At 45.7% G+C, this 16,591-nt stretch overlaps 1 protein-coding gene across 1 annotated transcript in view; it reads right to left on the bottom strand.

Moving 5' to 3' along the window:
- LOC112264251 (A disintegrin and metalloproteinase with thrombospondin motifs 12) overlaps positions 1-16,591 on the bottom strand; it is a 160,798-nt gene that overhangs the window by 87,807 nt on the left and 56,400 nt on the right. The window contains 3 exon segments of the mRNA XM_042315279.1: positions 1,583-1,728; positions 2,830-2,922; positions 13,852-13,996. Of these exon segments, the coding sequence (XP_042171213.1) occupies positions 1,583-1,728; positions 2,830-2,922; positions 13,852-13,996 (384 nt within the window).

The raw sequence follows: 16,591 nt of genomic DNA, 5'->3' as shown, positions 1-16,591 counted from the left end.
TGATGGAGCATGGTCTGATGGAGCATGGTCTGATGGAGCATGGATTGATGGAGCATGGTCTGATGGAACATGGTCTGATGGAACATGGTCTGATGGAACATGGTCTGATGGAGCATGGTCTGATGGAGCATGGTCTGATGGAGCATGGTCTGATGGAGCATGGTCTGACGGAGCATGGTCTGACGGAGCATGGTCTGACGGAGCATGGTCTGACGGAGCATGGTCTGATGGAGCATGGTCTGATGGAGCATGGTCTGATGGAGCATGGTCTGATGGAACATGGTCTGATGGAGCATGGTCTGCATGTATAGTCCACTGGAATATCTGATACGTACAGTACCTGGACATCGGTCTTGGCTCACGTCCAAACACGCGTTGGCTGGCCCTCGCTTCATACTCGTCGCCAAACCCACTGGCTACAGGTTATCTACAAGTCTCTGCTAGGTAAAGCCCCGCCCTATCTCAGCTCGCTGGTCACCATAGCAGCACCCACTCGTAGCACACGCTCCAGCAGGTATATCTCACTGGTCACCCCCAAAGCCAATTCTTCCTTTGGTCGCCTTTCCTTCCAGTTCTCTGCTGCCACTGACTGGAATGAACTGCAAAAATCACTGAAGCTGGAGATTCCCATCTCCCTCACTAGCTTTAAGAACCAGCTGTCAGAGCAGCTCACAGATCACTGCACCTGTTCATAGCCCATCTGTATACAGCCAATCTATCTACCTCATCCCCATACTGTATTTATTTTGCTCCTTTTGCACCATAGTATCTCTACTTGCACATCCATCTTTTGCACATCTACCATTCCAGTGTTTAATTGCCATATTGTAATTACTTCGCCACCATGGCCTATTTATTGCCTTAACCCCCTTATCTTACCTCATTTGCACTCACTGTATATAGACTTTTTTTCCTACTGTATTATTGACTGTATGTTTTGTTCATTCCATGTGTAACTCTGTGTTGTTGTATGTGTCGAACTGCTATGCTTTATCTTGGCCAGGTCGCAGGTGTAAATGAGAACTTGTTCTCAACTAGCCTACCTGGTTAAATAAAGGTGAAATAAATGTTTTTTAAAAACACACAAATGTCCACAGACAAATTGATATTTTGTGCTTTTAAACGTGCAGGCCTTCTTCTACCACTGTTTGTTAACAGTATTCTGTGGTAACTACCCTAAAAACAGCCCTCTCATCTTTGGCTTTGGGGTCGTTAAACACAGAATTAAAATACTCAGAGGTAGTTACATTGGCAAGTACCCAACAACTATTTACAAATAGTAATGTTAGTGCCTCATAGTGGGTGAAAACAGAGATTTAAGAGTGTACCTTTAAGGGTTATTTAAGTCCCTGTTTAGTACTGATAAGTCAACAGCATAAACTATATACTAACAGTAAGCGGTGCCCCTCCTGGGAGAGCCCCTTGGTGTTCTGCTTTAAAAATACATCTGAAACCAGATAATAACACAAGATAGTGTACCCGCCGGTGTTCACACCACAGAATGTTGCTTTGAATTTGAATGTGCGTTCTACTAATTCTAATTCTCCGGTGCAGGTGCGTAGACTAATCCATTAGGACTTACACTGGGTTGACGCAGTCCCTCTGGGCGTTCTGAACTCCGGCCCCACAGGTTCTGGAACAGGCAGACCACTCGCTCCATGGAGCCCAGCCCCCTTTGACGCTCTCAGGCTGGTGTCCCACCGCCACACACTCCCCGTCAAAGCACCACTGACAATCACACATTTCAATACTTCATTTGTATGCTCAGTGAAGCATTGTGATTTATAATCTTCTAGGTCTTCATGAACTAACTCATCATTTCCTTATGTTTGGGGGTACAAAAACACAGTCTCCAGTGCACGATTACAAACATACTACCAAAAACAGCAACATTGGGCTAGCAATTCTAAAATGTATAGGTTTTTTACCTAACTCCTCAAGTCATCCTGGTAACGAGGAGGAAAATCAAGAGAATAAAATACACTCACCTTGTCCTCACCACACCTGGTCCCAGGAAGTGTCTACACTCACCTTGTCCTCACCCCACCTGGTCCCAGGAAGTGTCTACACTCACCTTGTCCTCACCCCACCTGGTCCCAGGAAGTGTCTACACTCACCTTGTCCTCACCCCACCTGGTCCCAGGAAGTGTCTACACACTCACCTTGTCCTCACCCCACCTGGTCCCAGGAAGTGTCCTCACACCACCTTGTCCTCACCCCACCTGGTCCCAGGAAGTGTCTACACTCACCTTGTCCTCACCCCACCTGGTCCCAGGAAGTGTCTACACTCACCTTGTCCTCACCCCACCTGGTCCCAGGAAGTGGTCCCAGGAAGTGTCTACACTCACCTTGTCCTGGTCCCAGGAAGTGTCTACACTCACCTTGTCCTCACCCCACCTGGTCCCAGGAAGTGTCTACACTCACCTTGTCCTCACCCCACCTGGTCCCAGGAAGTGTCTACACTCACCTTGTCCTCACCCCACCTGGTCCCAGGAAGTGTCTACACTCACCTTGTCCTCACCCCACCTGGTCCCAGGAAGTGTCTACACTCACCTTGTCCTCACCCCACCTGGTCCCAGGAAGTGTCTACACTCACCTTGTCCTCACCCCACCTGGTCCCAGGAAGTGTCTACACTCACCTTGTCCTCACCCCACCTGGTCCCAGGAAGTGTCTACACTCACCTTGTCCTCACCCCACCTGGTCCCAGGACCCCACCTGGTCCCAGGAAGTGTCTACACTCACCTTGTCCTCACCCCACCTGGTCCCAGGAAGTGTCTACACTCACCTTGTCCTCACCCCACCTGGTCCCAGGAAGTGTCTACACTCACCTTGTCCTCACCACACCTGGTCCCGTCGACTGCACCATCCAGCTTTGAGTGACAAGTTGTCCCCACAGTGCACCACAACGTACTGCAGACGTTCTACAGGGAAGGGACAAAGAGTCGTAGTTACTTCCTGCCCACATCAACTCAATTATGCCTCCAACATGATGAATTAAACATTAAAACATCCCTGGGAACAGTTGCTAAGGGCATGAGAGCCAGCTGTCTTCTGAGGCAGGGCCCCAGTACAGAGAGATGGCTGACATCATTTCATGAAGACACATCTAAATAATGTGTAGCTGACATGATATGTACATTTTTCAACGGAAGAACATTGAAGTAAGTTGTAATGAGCAGTTGATCTCGAAATAAGGTCGCCTTATGAATTACTATGGATTCCAACTGACGGACACTTTCACTGTAAAGTTTGACCTTCTGGCACTCCAGGCTGGCTCAAACAGCGACTAAAAGTATTTGAGCGATTTCATATACTATTTCAATCCAGTTCTGGTACTGTATATAGTATTGTGAAACCAATTGTGAAAATGTAGTGAACTGTGACTAATGGTCTTATTTTCTAGTTACTGTAGACATGTAGCGGCGATGTGTGTATAAAGATGAGGTATTAAGCGAGAGGCACACGTCTGCCATATCCAAAAACATACAGTACATCTGATTTACTCTGGTTATTTCCCGAGAGGTTTAGCTCAGGAAAGGATTTGGAACAGCAAACATTACCGGGTTTAAAACACGACAGAGACATACAGTGAGGATTAGGATTAATATGGTATGTTCCAAGAAAACCATTACAGAATCAAATGATATGTACTGTAGCCATCTGTGAAGTAATGCTCTCTGGCATTAAGGATGTAATTTCTCTCTACACTATCTGGGGATGTTACTTCATGAATCAATGTTGAGCCCCACAGTCACAGGAGGGCATATTTCAAAAGAACCTTCCATGCTGTTGTAACCGGTGTGAAATGGCTAGCTAGTTAGCGGTGCGAGCTAGTAGTGTTTCAATAGGTGACGTCACTCGCTCTGAGACAGTTTATGTGGAGTGCTGGGTAATGATGCTTCATGGGTAGTGATGTGCAGTTTGCAAAATTAGCTGGTAATTTAGTTAGCTAGCTAGCCACAACTTTAACTAGGTAACCATCTTGGTCAACAATCTTGTGGAATTAAACTATTGATTTATTTACAGTTGGTACTGCGTTGGTCTTTGCTAGAAAACTATATTACACACTTCAAATCAAATCAAATTTATTTGTCACATACACATGGTTAGCAGATGTTAATGCGAGTGTAGCGAAATTCAGTAATAACCAACGAGTAATCTAACCTAACAATTCCAAAACTACTACCTTATACACACAAGTGTAAAGGGATAAAGAATATGTACATAAAGATATATGAATGAGTGATGGTACAGAGCAGCATAGGCAAGATGCAGTAGATGGTATCGAGTACAGTATATACATATGAGATGAGTAATGTAGGGTATGTAAACAAAGTGGCATAGTTTAAAGTGGCTAGTGATACATGTATTACATAAAGAAGCAGTAGATGATATAGAGTACGGTATATACATATGAGATGAGTAATGTTGGGTATGTAAACATTATATTAAGTAGCATTGTTTAAAGTGGCTAGTGATATATTTTCCATCAATTTCCATCAATTTCCATTATTAAAGTGGCTGGAGTGTGTTGGCAGCAGCCACTTAATGTTAGTGGTGGCTGTTTAACAGTCTGATGGCCTTGAGATAGAAGCTGTTTTTCAGTCTCTCAGTCCCTGCTTTGATGCACCTGTACTGACCTCGCCTTCTGGATGATAGCGGGGTGAACAGGCAGTGGCTCGGGTGGTTGTTGTCCTTGATGATGATCTTTATGGCCTTCCTGTGACATTGGGTGGTGTAGGTGTCCTACACCGAGCCCCTTACGTCACTCACCGAGTCCCCCTACGTCACCCACAGAGGCCCCACACCACCCACGAACCCCTACGCCACCCACCGAGCCCCCTACATCACCCACCGAGCCCCCTACATCACCCACGAGCCCCTACATCACCCACACCACCCACCGAGCCCCTACACCACCCACCGAGCACCCTACATCACCCCCGAGCCCCCTACACCACCCCCGAGCCCCCTACGCCACCCACCGAGCCCCCTACACCACCCACCGAGCCCCCTACATCACCCACGAGCCCCCTACACCACCCACGAGCCCCCTACGTCAACCACCGAGCCCCCTACACCACCCACCGAGCCCCCTACACCTCCCACCGAGCCCCCTACATCACCCACCGAGCCCCTACACCACCCACGAGCCCCCTACATCACCCACGAGCCCCTACACCACCCACCGAGCCCCCTACACCACCCACCGAGCCCCCCCCTACATCACCCACGAGCCCCCTACATCACCCACGAGCCCCGAAACCACCCACCGAGCACCCTACATCACCCACCGATCCCCCTACATCACCCACCGATCCCCTATGTCACCCACCGAGCCCCCTACATCACCCACCGATCCCCCTATGTCACCCACCGAGCCCCCTACATCACCCACCGAGCCCCCTACATAATCTTTGCTGATACACAAGCCAAGTCTTAACCTTTGCACTGGCAAAATGGTACCGAGTTCACTGCTCAGCATTTTATCCCGCCGTAAAGCTTTCTTATCATGAGGAAGATCGCTTGTGTCTGAGCCCTGAGGGGGGTGTCCAGAGGTGCGTCCGATTCTATTAGAGAGCACTCTTAAAGATTGACCCTAGGTCAGAGACAGTGACTGTAGTCTGGCGTCCTGGTGCTGCGATAAGTACAAGCTGGTGGCATGGGATGACACGTTGGGAAGCTACTACAAGCCTCTCTGGAGAGAGACATGGTCTGCTCCCTCACACAACACCAAGGAGAGAGGGGGGCGACTGGGACTTCACCATCTACTCCATTGCTGAATGTGGAGACTTGAGATAAGAGCTCCAAAAGGACGATTTCAGGGTTTATCGGACTGGTGCTGGGAGATTGGGACGATGGAGATAGACTTGTGTGTATTTTTGTGGGGGGACTGACATTTTGTTTGTGAAGAGGCAGAATGGTCAGCGGTGTCTGATTCTGACGTTAGCATTGACCTTCTTGAAGCTGTTCGGCTTTAGAACGCGCTAGAGGACAATGAACAAACATCTATCGAACTGTGAGAGAGCTGATGCCCTTCTTTTTCAATTACTCGACAAAAATCGCAGACAGATTGGCTGGTCGAGTCGGTCATACTCGGAAGACTGTTGTGGTTATCAAAATGGAGATAAAACAAGAAGAAGTGAACAGAAAAATAATGTCAGCCCTGCATGCTGTGCTTGTGCCTTTGTGTGTAAGCCTCTGTGGGGAATGATATGATGGATGTGTCAGTAGCTAGGTCTCCATACAATTGTTGACAAATTTGAATTTAAAAATTCTAACATCTGCAGAAAAACAATATGCTCATTTTTCCCACCAGAGATGTGTTTCCACCAAATGAACTTGTTGATTTGTTGCGTGATGACATAGTGCACATAAATATAACTTATGAGGTTAAATTCCCATGTACCGAATACAAGAAATATAAATTAAATGTGTTTCCATCCCATTTTAAACTCTGTGTGTTGCGTGATACAGCGAGGTGCCCACTCTGGTTTTGGTACATGTGCTCTAGCCAACAGCTCACACATACAGAGGGTATAACCTGCATGATGACATTATTAGAGACAAAAGAGCAAGATTGACAAATAAAAATAAGCAGCAGCCAAGCGTCAATCCTCATGTCACCAGAATAAGACCCTGGATATTGATTGGAAAGGAGCATCAAGCTCGTCACCGTGCACTTTCACCACCCTGTGAAGTTCATCACCGTGCACCTTCACCACCCTGTGATGTTCATCACCGTGCACTTTCACCACCCTGTGAAGTTCATCACCGTGCACCTTCACCACCCTGTGATGTTCATCACCGTGCACTTTCATCACCCTGTGATGTTCATCACCGTGCACTTTCACCACCCTGTGATGTTCATTCATCACGTGCACCTTCACCACCCTGTGATGTTCATCACCGTGCACTTTCATCACCCTGTGATGTTCATCACCGTGCACTTTCACCACCCTGTGATGTTCATCACCGTGCACTTTCACCACCCTGTGATGTTCATCACCGTGCACTTTCACCACCCTGTGAAGTTCATCACCGTGATGTTCATCACCGTGCACTTTCATCACCCTGTGATGTTCATCACCGTGCACTTTCACCACCCTGTGAAGTTCATCACCGTGCACTTTCATCACCCTGTGATGTTCATCACCATGCACTTTCATCACCCTGTGATGTTCATCACCGTGCACTTTCATCACCCTGTGAAGTTCATCACCGTGCACTTTCACCGTGCACTTTCATCTGTCGCCTAATAAACTGCATGCTTTCCTGAGTCGTAGTGGGAGGACCACACAACATATCACGTGACTCCAAGTTTACTTCGATATGATGGTTATGTAAATAACCTCCATTTATAGCATAATTCATTTTACAGACACAAAAAGATCCCACCTTGTCTAAGGTATTTTGCTTTGTCAGAATTTGGAAAGTTTACCCGCAAATTAGCGGTTTCCATCAGACGACATGTACTTTACTCGCATTAAAAAGGTAAGATGGACACCTGGTTAGTGTTTCACAAGGGAATGGAGTTATTGCTATGCAAATGTCTTACAGTCTTCGGGCCCAACCATGTGTGTGTGTGTGCGCGCATATATTAATGAGCATTTGATATATTAATGCTGCTATCAAAAGTGATTTATAGTTTCTGTATCTGATAGTATCTATAGTTTCTGTATCATCATGTACTTTACTACATCATACAGCTTGTCCACGTGACATTTAATAATGACACCGTGGTTCTTTATTAGGGCTCTCCTTATTAAATCTCCATACAACTACAATTCATCCCTTCATTTCATCTAATATCTTCATCCCTCCATCAGCCAATTAGTGAATGTTAAACACGTATCCTCGTTGTATACGAAACGCTTACTTACTAACGAGCTAGTAAATTACATCCTAACTCTGAATAACTAAATCCTGCTAAATCACGCATAAATGTCAATTCAGACCTGAAGTTATGATTCAGCCTTAACCCACAACCACTTGGTTCTAATCTTGGAATGTCGTCATTTCAACAAGATTTGCCCGTTGGGCAAAGTGTCAAATTCTCACTAATTTATTTGATTGGGAATGTTTTGTTCCAGAGTTGTTTACAAAACACAGACTAAGAAAGAAATAGTCCTCCTCCCAACCACGATCGAAAGGGGAGGAGGAAACCAATGATTCCCTAATTCCATTCAGGTTTCCTGCTTCAGTCCTGGCAATAGCACCAAAAAGGGTTGAAGGAGATGATCTATCCCACGCTTGCTTTCCTGCCCTGGTGGGCTTCCTGTAAACCCAAGCACACGGAGTGAGCAGCTAATGTTATTCATACAAAGGGCTGTAGTAACTCCAACCCTGGATGAGAATGTTGGTGTGTGGTCTCTCTCTCTCCCCTCTCTCTCCCCACTCCCTCCCGCTCTCTCTCTCCCCTCTCTCTCCCCACTCCCTCCCTCTCTCTCTCTCCCCACTCCCTCCCTCTCTCCCCCTCCCTCTCTCTCTCTCCCTCTCTCTCCCCCACTCCCTCTCTCTCTCTCTCTCCCTCTCTCCCCCACTCCCTCCCTCTCTCTCTCTCTCTCCCTCTCCCCCACTCCCTCCCTCTCTCTCTCTCCTCTCTCCCCCCACTCCCTCCCTCTCTCTCCCTCTCTCCCCTCTCTCCCCCCTCCCTCCCTCTCTCTCCCCACTCTCCCCCACTCTCTCCCCACTCCCTCCCTCTCTCTCCCCACTCTCTCCCCACTCCCTCCCTCCCTCCCCACTCCCTCCCTCCCTCTCTACTCCCTCTCTCTATTGAAATGCCAATTTTTCTCAACCTTACAGGGCAGTTTAGAGAGCAGAGGTTTTGGTGTAAACTACGTGGTTTCCACAACCCAACACCCTACCAGAGGAATTCTATGTAAAGTCTGCAGGAACACAGTCCTGGGCCACCATCCATCCTGTTCCAGCTGACTTCACTGCATAACTCCTCAATGAGCTCAAATTATGAGCTCAGTGCCCAGCAAGGGGCTTGTTAATCAGCTATCCTCCCCGCTGTCTCGCGCCAGTTGTTCTAACCACTTAAACCTTGACGGTTTCCAAGCGCCAGATATACCAAACATCCATTTTGACAGGGGGAACGGGTGTAATTCCCGCTTAAATCGCCATAATTCCAGAAGTGATAAATGGATACACATTCGGCGGCTCTATTTCCGCCTCCCGAGGCGGCTGCGAGTTTATCTTTCTGGCCCTCGCAGTAGCTCGCTGGTAATTCGAGCAAATCACCCCATTTTCCTTTAACCCAACACATATAGGCCCCCTCAGATTCTGTCAAAAACTGTTACAGTTAAGGGGGACGCTATTCAATCAAGCGGCAAGCGAGGAATGTGGGGTGTATTAGGTAAATACGGTGAACCTATAGGCTGTTTGTTTATGCATGTCCTGTTTAAAATGTGAGACCAGTGTATTATCGCTCACGGCATCTTTTTCACATTACAGCCTACGGCAATCAACTGTCAGCAGGCAAGCATTTTCTATCAAAAGGGTACTATTGGAATCATGATTGTTCATTAACGTACAGATGAACTCATTGAACCTGTTTCTCTCATTAACGTTTTGAGAAGTCCACCGGGGATGAACGTATGCTGTGTACACAGATTCTGTGTATGTTCTTCTGTGGGTCTTCCCCTCCATGATGAAATGTAAACAGAATCAAAACTGGACAATTGCCTTCAGTAGCACGACTGGAACCAAGACAACATATGCTTGTGTGTCTAAAACTCTTTGCGCCTTTTTTTGTAAACACTTTTAGACAAACAAAGACTTGTGAATCCAATAGGCTTGAGTGTCCTAAACCATAAAGCTTGCCACTTTGAACCTTATATGCATGTATTGGCTTGTAGCTCGTTTGCCAACACATCTGGGCTTTAAAGATGAAATGCTTTTGTTCCAATTTGTTGCCCTTTAAATTCGGTCACTCCAATCACATGGACAATTGCCGGAGCATTGCTGCACAGTGTGTACTGACGCAGGAAGCTGTGTGTATTGATGCGATTGGTGGCCACTTAGAGAGCATGTCTCATATATGGTTTAAGCAGACAGCAGTCTGTTGAGAAGTTATGGAGGTGATGTTTTAATGGAGCAGACAGCAGTCTGTTGAGAGGTTATAGGGATGATGTTTTAATGGAGCAGACAGCTGTCTGTTGAGAGGTTATAGGGATGATGTTTTAATGGAGCAGACAGCAGTCTGTTGAGAGGTTATAGGGATGATGTTTTAATGGAGCAGACAGCAGTCTGTTGAGAGGTTATGGGGGTGATGTTTTAATGGAGCAGACAGCAGTCTGTTGAGAGGTTATGGGGGTGATGTTTTAATGGAGCAGACAGCAGTCTGTTGAGAGGTTATAGGTGTGATGTTTTAATGGAGCAGACAGCAGTCTGTTGAGAGGTTATAGGTGTGATGTTTTAATGGAGCAGACAGCAGTCTGTTGAGAGGTTATAGGGATGATGTTTTAATGGAGCAGACAGCTGTCTGTTGAGAGGTTATAGGGATGATGTTTTAATGGAGCAGACAGCAGTCTGTTGAGAGGTTATAGGGTGATGTTTTAATGGAGCAGACAGCAGTCTGTTGAGAGGTTATAGGTGATGTTTTAATGGAGCAGTTTTAATGGAGCAGACAGCAGTCTGTTGAGAGGTTATAGGGATGATGTTTTAATGGAGCAGACAGCAGTCTGTTGAGAGGTTATAGGGGTGATGTTTTAATGGAGCAGACAGCAGTCTGTTGAGAGGTTATAGGGATGATGTTTTAATGGAGCAGACAGCTGTCTGTTGAGAGGTTATAGGGATGATGTTTTAATGGAGCAGACAGCTGTCTGTTGAGAGGTTATGGGGGTGATGTTTTAATGGAGCAGACAGCAGTCTGTTGAGAGGTTATAGGTGTGATGTTTTAATGGAGCAGACAGCAGTCTGTTGAGAGGTTATAGGTGTGATGTTTTAATGGAGCAGACAGCAGTCTGTTGAGAGGTTATAGGGGTGATGTGAGTATAGAGAGGAGAAGAACATAACTGAGTGACAGAATGAGGAGTGGATAAGTAATGAGGATGAGTAAAGAGGATAAGGAGTAAAGAGGATGAGGAGTAAAGAAGATGAAGAGTGGAGGAGTAATGAGGATGAGGAGTAATGAGGATGAGGAGTAGAGGAGTAGAGAGGAGTAATGAGGATGAAGAGTAAAGAGGATGAGGAGTAGAGGAGAAAAGATGAGAGGAGTAATGAGGATGAAGAGTAAAGAGGATGAGGAGTAGAGGAGTAAAGAGGAGAGGAGTAAAGAGGATGAAGAGTAGAGAGGATGAGGAGTAAAGAGGATGAAGAGTAGAGAGGATGAAGAGTAAAGAGGAGAGGAGTAAAGAGGAGAGGAGTAAAGAGGATGAAGAGTAAAGAGGATGAAGAGTAAAGAGGATGAAGAGTAAAGAGGATGAGGAGTAAAGAGGATGAAGAGTAATGAGAATGAGGAGTAGAGGAGTAAAGAGGAGAGGAGTAAAGAGGATGAAGAGTAAAGAGGATGAAGAGTAAAGAGGATGAGGAGTAATGAGAATGAGGAGTAATGATGATGAGAAGTGGAGGAGTTTAAAAGAGGATGAGGAGTAATGAGGATGAGAAGTGGAGGAGTAAAGAGGATGAGGATGAGGAGTAATGAGGATGAGGAGTAATGTGGATGAGGAGTAATATGGATGATGAGTGGAGAAGTAAAGAGGAAGAGTGTAGGAGAAATAAGGATGAGGAGTAATGAGGATGAGGAGTAATGAGAATGAGGAGTGGAGGAGTAAAGAGGATGCGGAGTAATGAGAATGAGGACTAATGAGAATGAGGAGTGGAGGAGTAAAGAGGATGAGGAGTAATGAGAATGAGGAGTAATGAGAATGAGGAGTAATGAGAATGAGGAGTGGAGGAGTAAAGAGGATGAGGAGTAATGAGAATGAGGAGTAATGAGAATGAGGAGTAATGAGAATGAGGAGTAATGAGAATGAGGAGTAATGATGATGAGAAGTGGAGGAGTAAAGAGGATGAGGAGTAATGAGGATGAGAAGTGGAGGAGTAAAGAGGATGAGGAGTAATGAGGATGAGGAGTGGAGGAGTAAAGAGGATGAGGAGTAAAGAGGATGAGGAGTAATGAGAATGAGGAGTAATGAGAATGAGGAGTAATGAGAATGAGGAGTGGAGGAGTAAAGAGGATGAGGAGTAATGAGAATGAGGAGTAATGAGAATGAGGAGTAATGAGAATGAGGAGTAATGAGAATGAGGAGTAATGAGAATGAGGAGTAATGATGATGAGAAGTGGAGGAGTAAAGAGGATGAGGAGTAATGAGGATGAGAAGTGGAGGAGTAAAGAGGATGAGGAGTAATGAGGATGAGGAGTAATATGGACGATGAGTGGAGAAGTAAAGAGGAAGAGTGTAGGAGAAATAAGGATGAGGAGTAATGAGGATGAGGAGTAATGAGAATGAGGAGTGGAGGAGTAAAGAGGATGAGGAGTAAAGAGGACGAGGAGTGTAGGAATAATGATGATGAGGGGTAATGAGGAGGAGTAATGAGGATGAATGAGGATGAGGGGAGGAGTAATGAGGATGAGGAGTAATGAGGATGAATGAGGATGAGGGGAGGAGTAAGGAGGATGAATGAGGATGAGGGACAGAGAGGACAAGGAGTGAAGGAGGATGAGGTTGTAAAGAAGACAAGAGGAGAATGAGGATGAGCTGTGAGGAGGGTTGTGGGACAGAGAGGACAAGAGGAGAAGTGAAAGAGCTGTGATGGTTGTAGGAAGAGGACAAGAGGAGAGGTGAGAAAGAGCTGTGATGAGGGTGGAGGAGTAATGAGGACAAGAGGAGAAGTGAGAATGAGGAGAGCTGTGAGGAGGGTTGTGACAGAGAGGACAAGAGAGAAGTGAAAGGGGGAGGCTGTGAGGAGGGTTGGGGACAGAGGACAAAGAAGCAAAATGGAGGGACAGAGAGGACAAGTGATGGGGAGAGCTGTGAGAATAACAGACAAGAGGAGAAGTGAGAAGGGAGAGCTGTGATGAGGGTTGTGGGACAGAAGGACAAGGGAGAAGGGAGAGGGGAGAGCTGTGATGAGGGTTGTAGGACAGTAACAAGTGGGGTGAATGAGAGCTGTGAAGGTTGTGACAGAGGACAAGGAGAAGTGAGCAGAAGGGTGAGAGCTGTGTGATGAGGGTTGTAGGACAGAGAGGACAAGAGGAGAAGTGAGAAGGGGAGAGCTGTGATGAGGGTTGTAGGACAGAGGACAAGAGGAGAAGTGAGAAGGGGAGAGCTGTGATGAGGGTTGTAGGACAGAGAGGACAAGAGGAGAAGTGAGAAGGGGAGAGCTGTGATGAGGGTTGTGACAGAGAGGACAAGAGGAGAAGTGAGAAGGGGAGAGCTGTGATGAGGGTTGTAGGACAGAGGACAAGAGGACAAGAGGAGAAGTGAGAAGGGAGGACAAGAGCTGTGATGAGGGTTGTGATGGACAGAGAGGACAAGAGGAGAAGTGAGAAGGGGAGAGCTGTGAGGAGGGTTGTTGGGACAGAGAGAGCTGTGAGGAGGGTTGTTGGACAGACAAGAGAGTGTGAAGGGGAGATCTGTGATGAGGGTTGTAGGACAGAGGACAAGAGGACAAGAGAAGGGGAGATCTGTGATGAGGGTTGTAGGACAGAGGACAAGAGGAGAAGTGAGAAGGGGAGAGCTGTGATGAGGGTTGTAGGACAGAGGACAAGAGGAGAAGTGAGAAGGGGAGATCTGTGATGAGGGTTGTAGGACAGAGAGGACACACCATGGAGGGATATGCAGATAGCAGGAGTATGCTGAAGAAACAGACAAGTATTGGTTCAGATTCAGGGGTCTTACGTCCACGTCGTCACAGAGCAGGGATCCAGAGCCGTACTGTAGGCGGCACTGGTGGGCAGCACTGTACAGGACCCCGGGGGGAACAGAGTTCAGATCCAGCACGTCCCGCATGGGGGGGTCATCCAGGCACCAGCCCCAGCCTCGACTGAGGAGGAACAACCACAACAACAGGGTGGTCAGACAAACGCATTATAGTGAAACATGCACACATCGAGATCCTGAAAAGGTGTGTTATTAAATGGATAGTTTAGGATTTTGCAATGAGCATGTTATCTACTTCCCCAGATCAGATGAACTCTTGGATACCATTTTTATGACTCTGCATCCAGTATGAAGGAAGTTAGAGACAGTTTTGCGAGCCAATTGCTTACTAGCTTAGTGAAAAAACTGATAGCCTGGCTAAGCTAGTGCTAACACTAGTTAGCATTGGCTCGTGAAAGTACCTCTTAACTTCCTTCATACTAGACAGACATAAAAATGGTATCCAAGACTTCATTGGACTCTGGTAAAATAGATAACATGCTTCATTATCAGTCCTCTTGTTTTGGGGCTCCCAAGTGGCGCAGCGGTCTGAGGTACTGCATCTCATTACTAGAGGTGTCACTACAGACCCTGGTTCGATTCCAGGCTGTATCACAACCGGCCGTGATGGTCAGACTCACATGGCGGCGCACAATTGGCCCAGTGTTGTCCGGGTACGGTTTGGCCGGGGTAGGCCATCATTGTAAATAAGAATATTTTCTTAACAAACTTGCCTAGTTAAATAAAGGATAAATAAAATGGACAAATCCCAAACTATCCCTTTAAGGCTGGAACAAAATGGAGGGGGCTTAAATATGATTGAGCCTAATTTTAATGGCCATATATTTCATAGTTGACAGGGCTGTATGTGACTGAGTAGACAGTGACGGCGTTGACAAGGTCTCCATGTAAAAAAGCTGACAGGGTGCTAACAGAATTTAGAGAGCTGTCTGCATGACACAGAATCAAGCAGGCGTCACAGTCAAACCAATCTTTAGAAGTCAACTCCAGCTCAGTCAAAATGCCAAGCTGGAACTACATGAGTACAGCAGGCATTCTATCACATGAACAAAAAGATCAATGAGTCAATCCCCCTTTTATGGGGATCCAATCTATCTCCATAAGGGACATTTACAAATCCTAGTATTGAAACAGTTTTAATTCTAAGTGATTGATTTTATATTAGTATGCATCATCACTGCCCGGGCACACTTTTAAGATGCTGGAACGGTCCACATCTGCCAACAAAACGAGTAATGATTAGAAAAGTCTGATAACCAGGGACTGATTTAGACTTGGGAAACCAGGTGGGTGCAATTCATTATCAGGTACAGATGAACAGAGAACCAGCAGGCTCCAGACCTCATAAGGTAAGAGTTGAATACCTCTGGTGTTGGATATAGGCAACTCTAAAAGCCTGCAAATGTTGTGAAATATGAACAACAGAATTTTCAAATGCTTTTGAAAATATATAGATTGCTATTATTTTCTATGGGTAACATGATGAAGATACTCTCAATGTAAGACCCCGCGCCTGCTCCCTGACAACCAGATTAGGAAAGAGATCAAAAAAGCATGGGCTTGAGTTAAACACTCCAAACATTTTAAATGTTTTAAAATATCACCTTTTTAAAAAAAAAATGTTTTATACACATTGCCATGATGCAAGTTGTGTGGGAAAAATATTAGTATTTTATTCTGTTATATTTCATTATACTCCTAGCCTCTATAACATATATGTGTATTGACTGTGATCAGGGTAGCCTAAGTGTGTCTTGTCTGTTTAATGGACAAAACTATTGATTTTGTGTGCATGCCACAAACCAGCAGCCTAACATAATGAAACTCAAAATATGCCATAACATTTATTTTTACAAATACATTTTATTTGTCTTTTAATGTTTCTTAGGACCTGCCTAAACAAATTAATAATGGATTTATTTTTGATGGTGTATATTTTCAATGGATTTATTAAAATAGACGCCCAACATATGTTTGTAATGGATGAAAGGGGGAGGCAATATAGGATAAATCATGTTTGAAAGCAGTACCAGTCGGCTTGTTGCTGTGTGTTCTATGCAAGATAAATATTCCTTTCAGGCGCATTCAAGTTACGAGTGCCATAGGGAGAGAATTCCCAGAATCAAATATAGGCTACAAATAGGCTTAATGTATTTTAGTAGGCTACTCAAACTCTTGCCAACCACACCATTTTATATGGCCTATGCATCGTCTAAGCATGAATTAATGTAATAATGAACACTTATCTGAAAAAAATGGTCTTACCTTGCTTGCATTTAGTGCAGGCTGTGTAACAATCACTTAGTGCAGGCTGTGTAACAATCACTTAGTGCAGGCCATGTAACAATCACTTAGTGCAGGCCATGTAACAATCACTTAGTGCAGGCTGTGTAACAATCACTTAGTGCAGGCCGTGCAGGCCGTGTAACAATCACTTAGTGGCCGTGTAACAATCACTTAGTGCAGTGTAACAATCACTTAGTGCAGGCCGTCACTTAGTGCAACAATCACTTAGTGCAGGCCGTGTAACAATCACAGGCCGTGCAGGCCGTGTAACAATCACTTAGTGCAGGCCGTGTAACAATCACTTAGTGCAGGCCGTGTAACAATCACTTAGTGCAATCACTTAGTGCAGGCCGTGTAACAATCACTTAGTGTGTAACAATCACTTAGTGCAGGCCGTGTAACAATCACTTAG

Source organism: Oncorhynchus tshawytscha, unplaced genomic scaffold (genome assembly GCF_018296145.1).
Source record: "Oncorhynchus tshawytscha isolate Ot180627B unplaced genomic scaffold, Otsh_v2.0 Un_contig_2941_pilon_pilon, whole genome shotgun sequence".
In the NCBI taxonomy this organism is placed as follows: domain Eukaryota; kingdom Metazoa; phylum Chordata; class Actinopteri; order Salmoniformes; family Salmonidae; genus Oncorhynchus; species Oncorhynchus tshawytscha.
The sequence above is the reverse complement of the archived record's forward strand: the minus strand, read 5'-3'. Positions and strand labels throughout refer to the sequence as shown.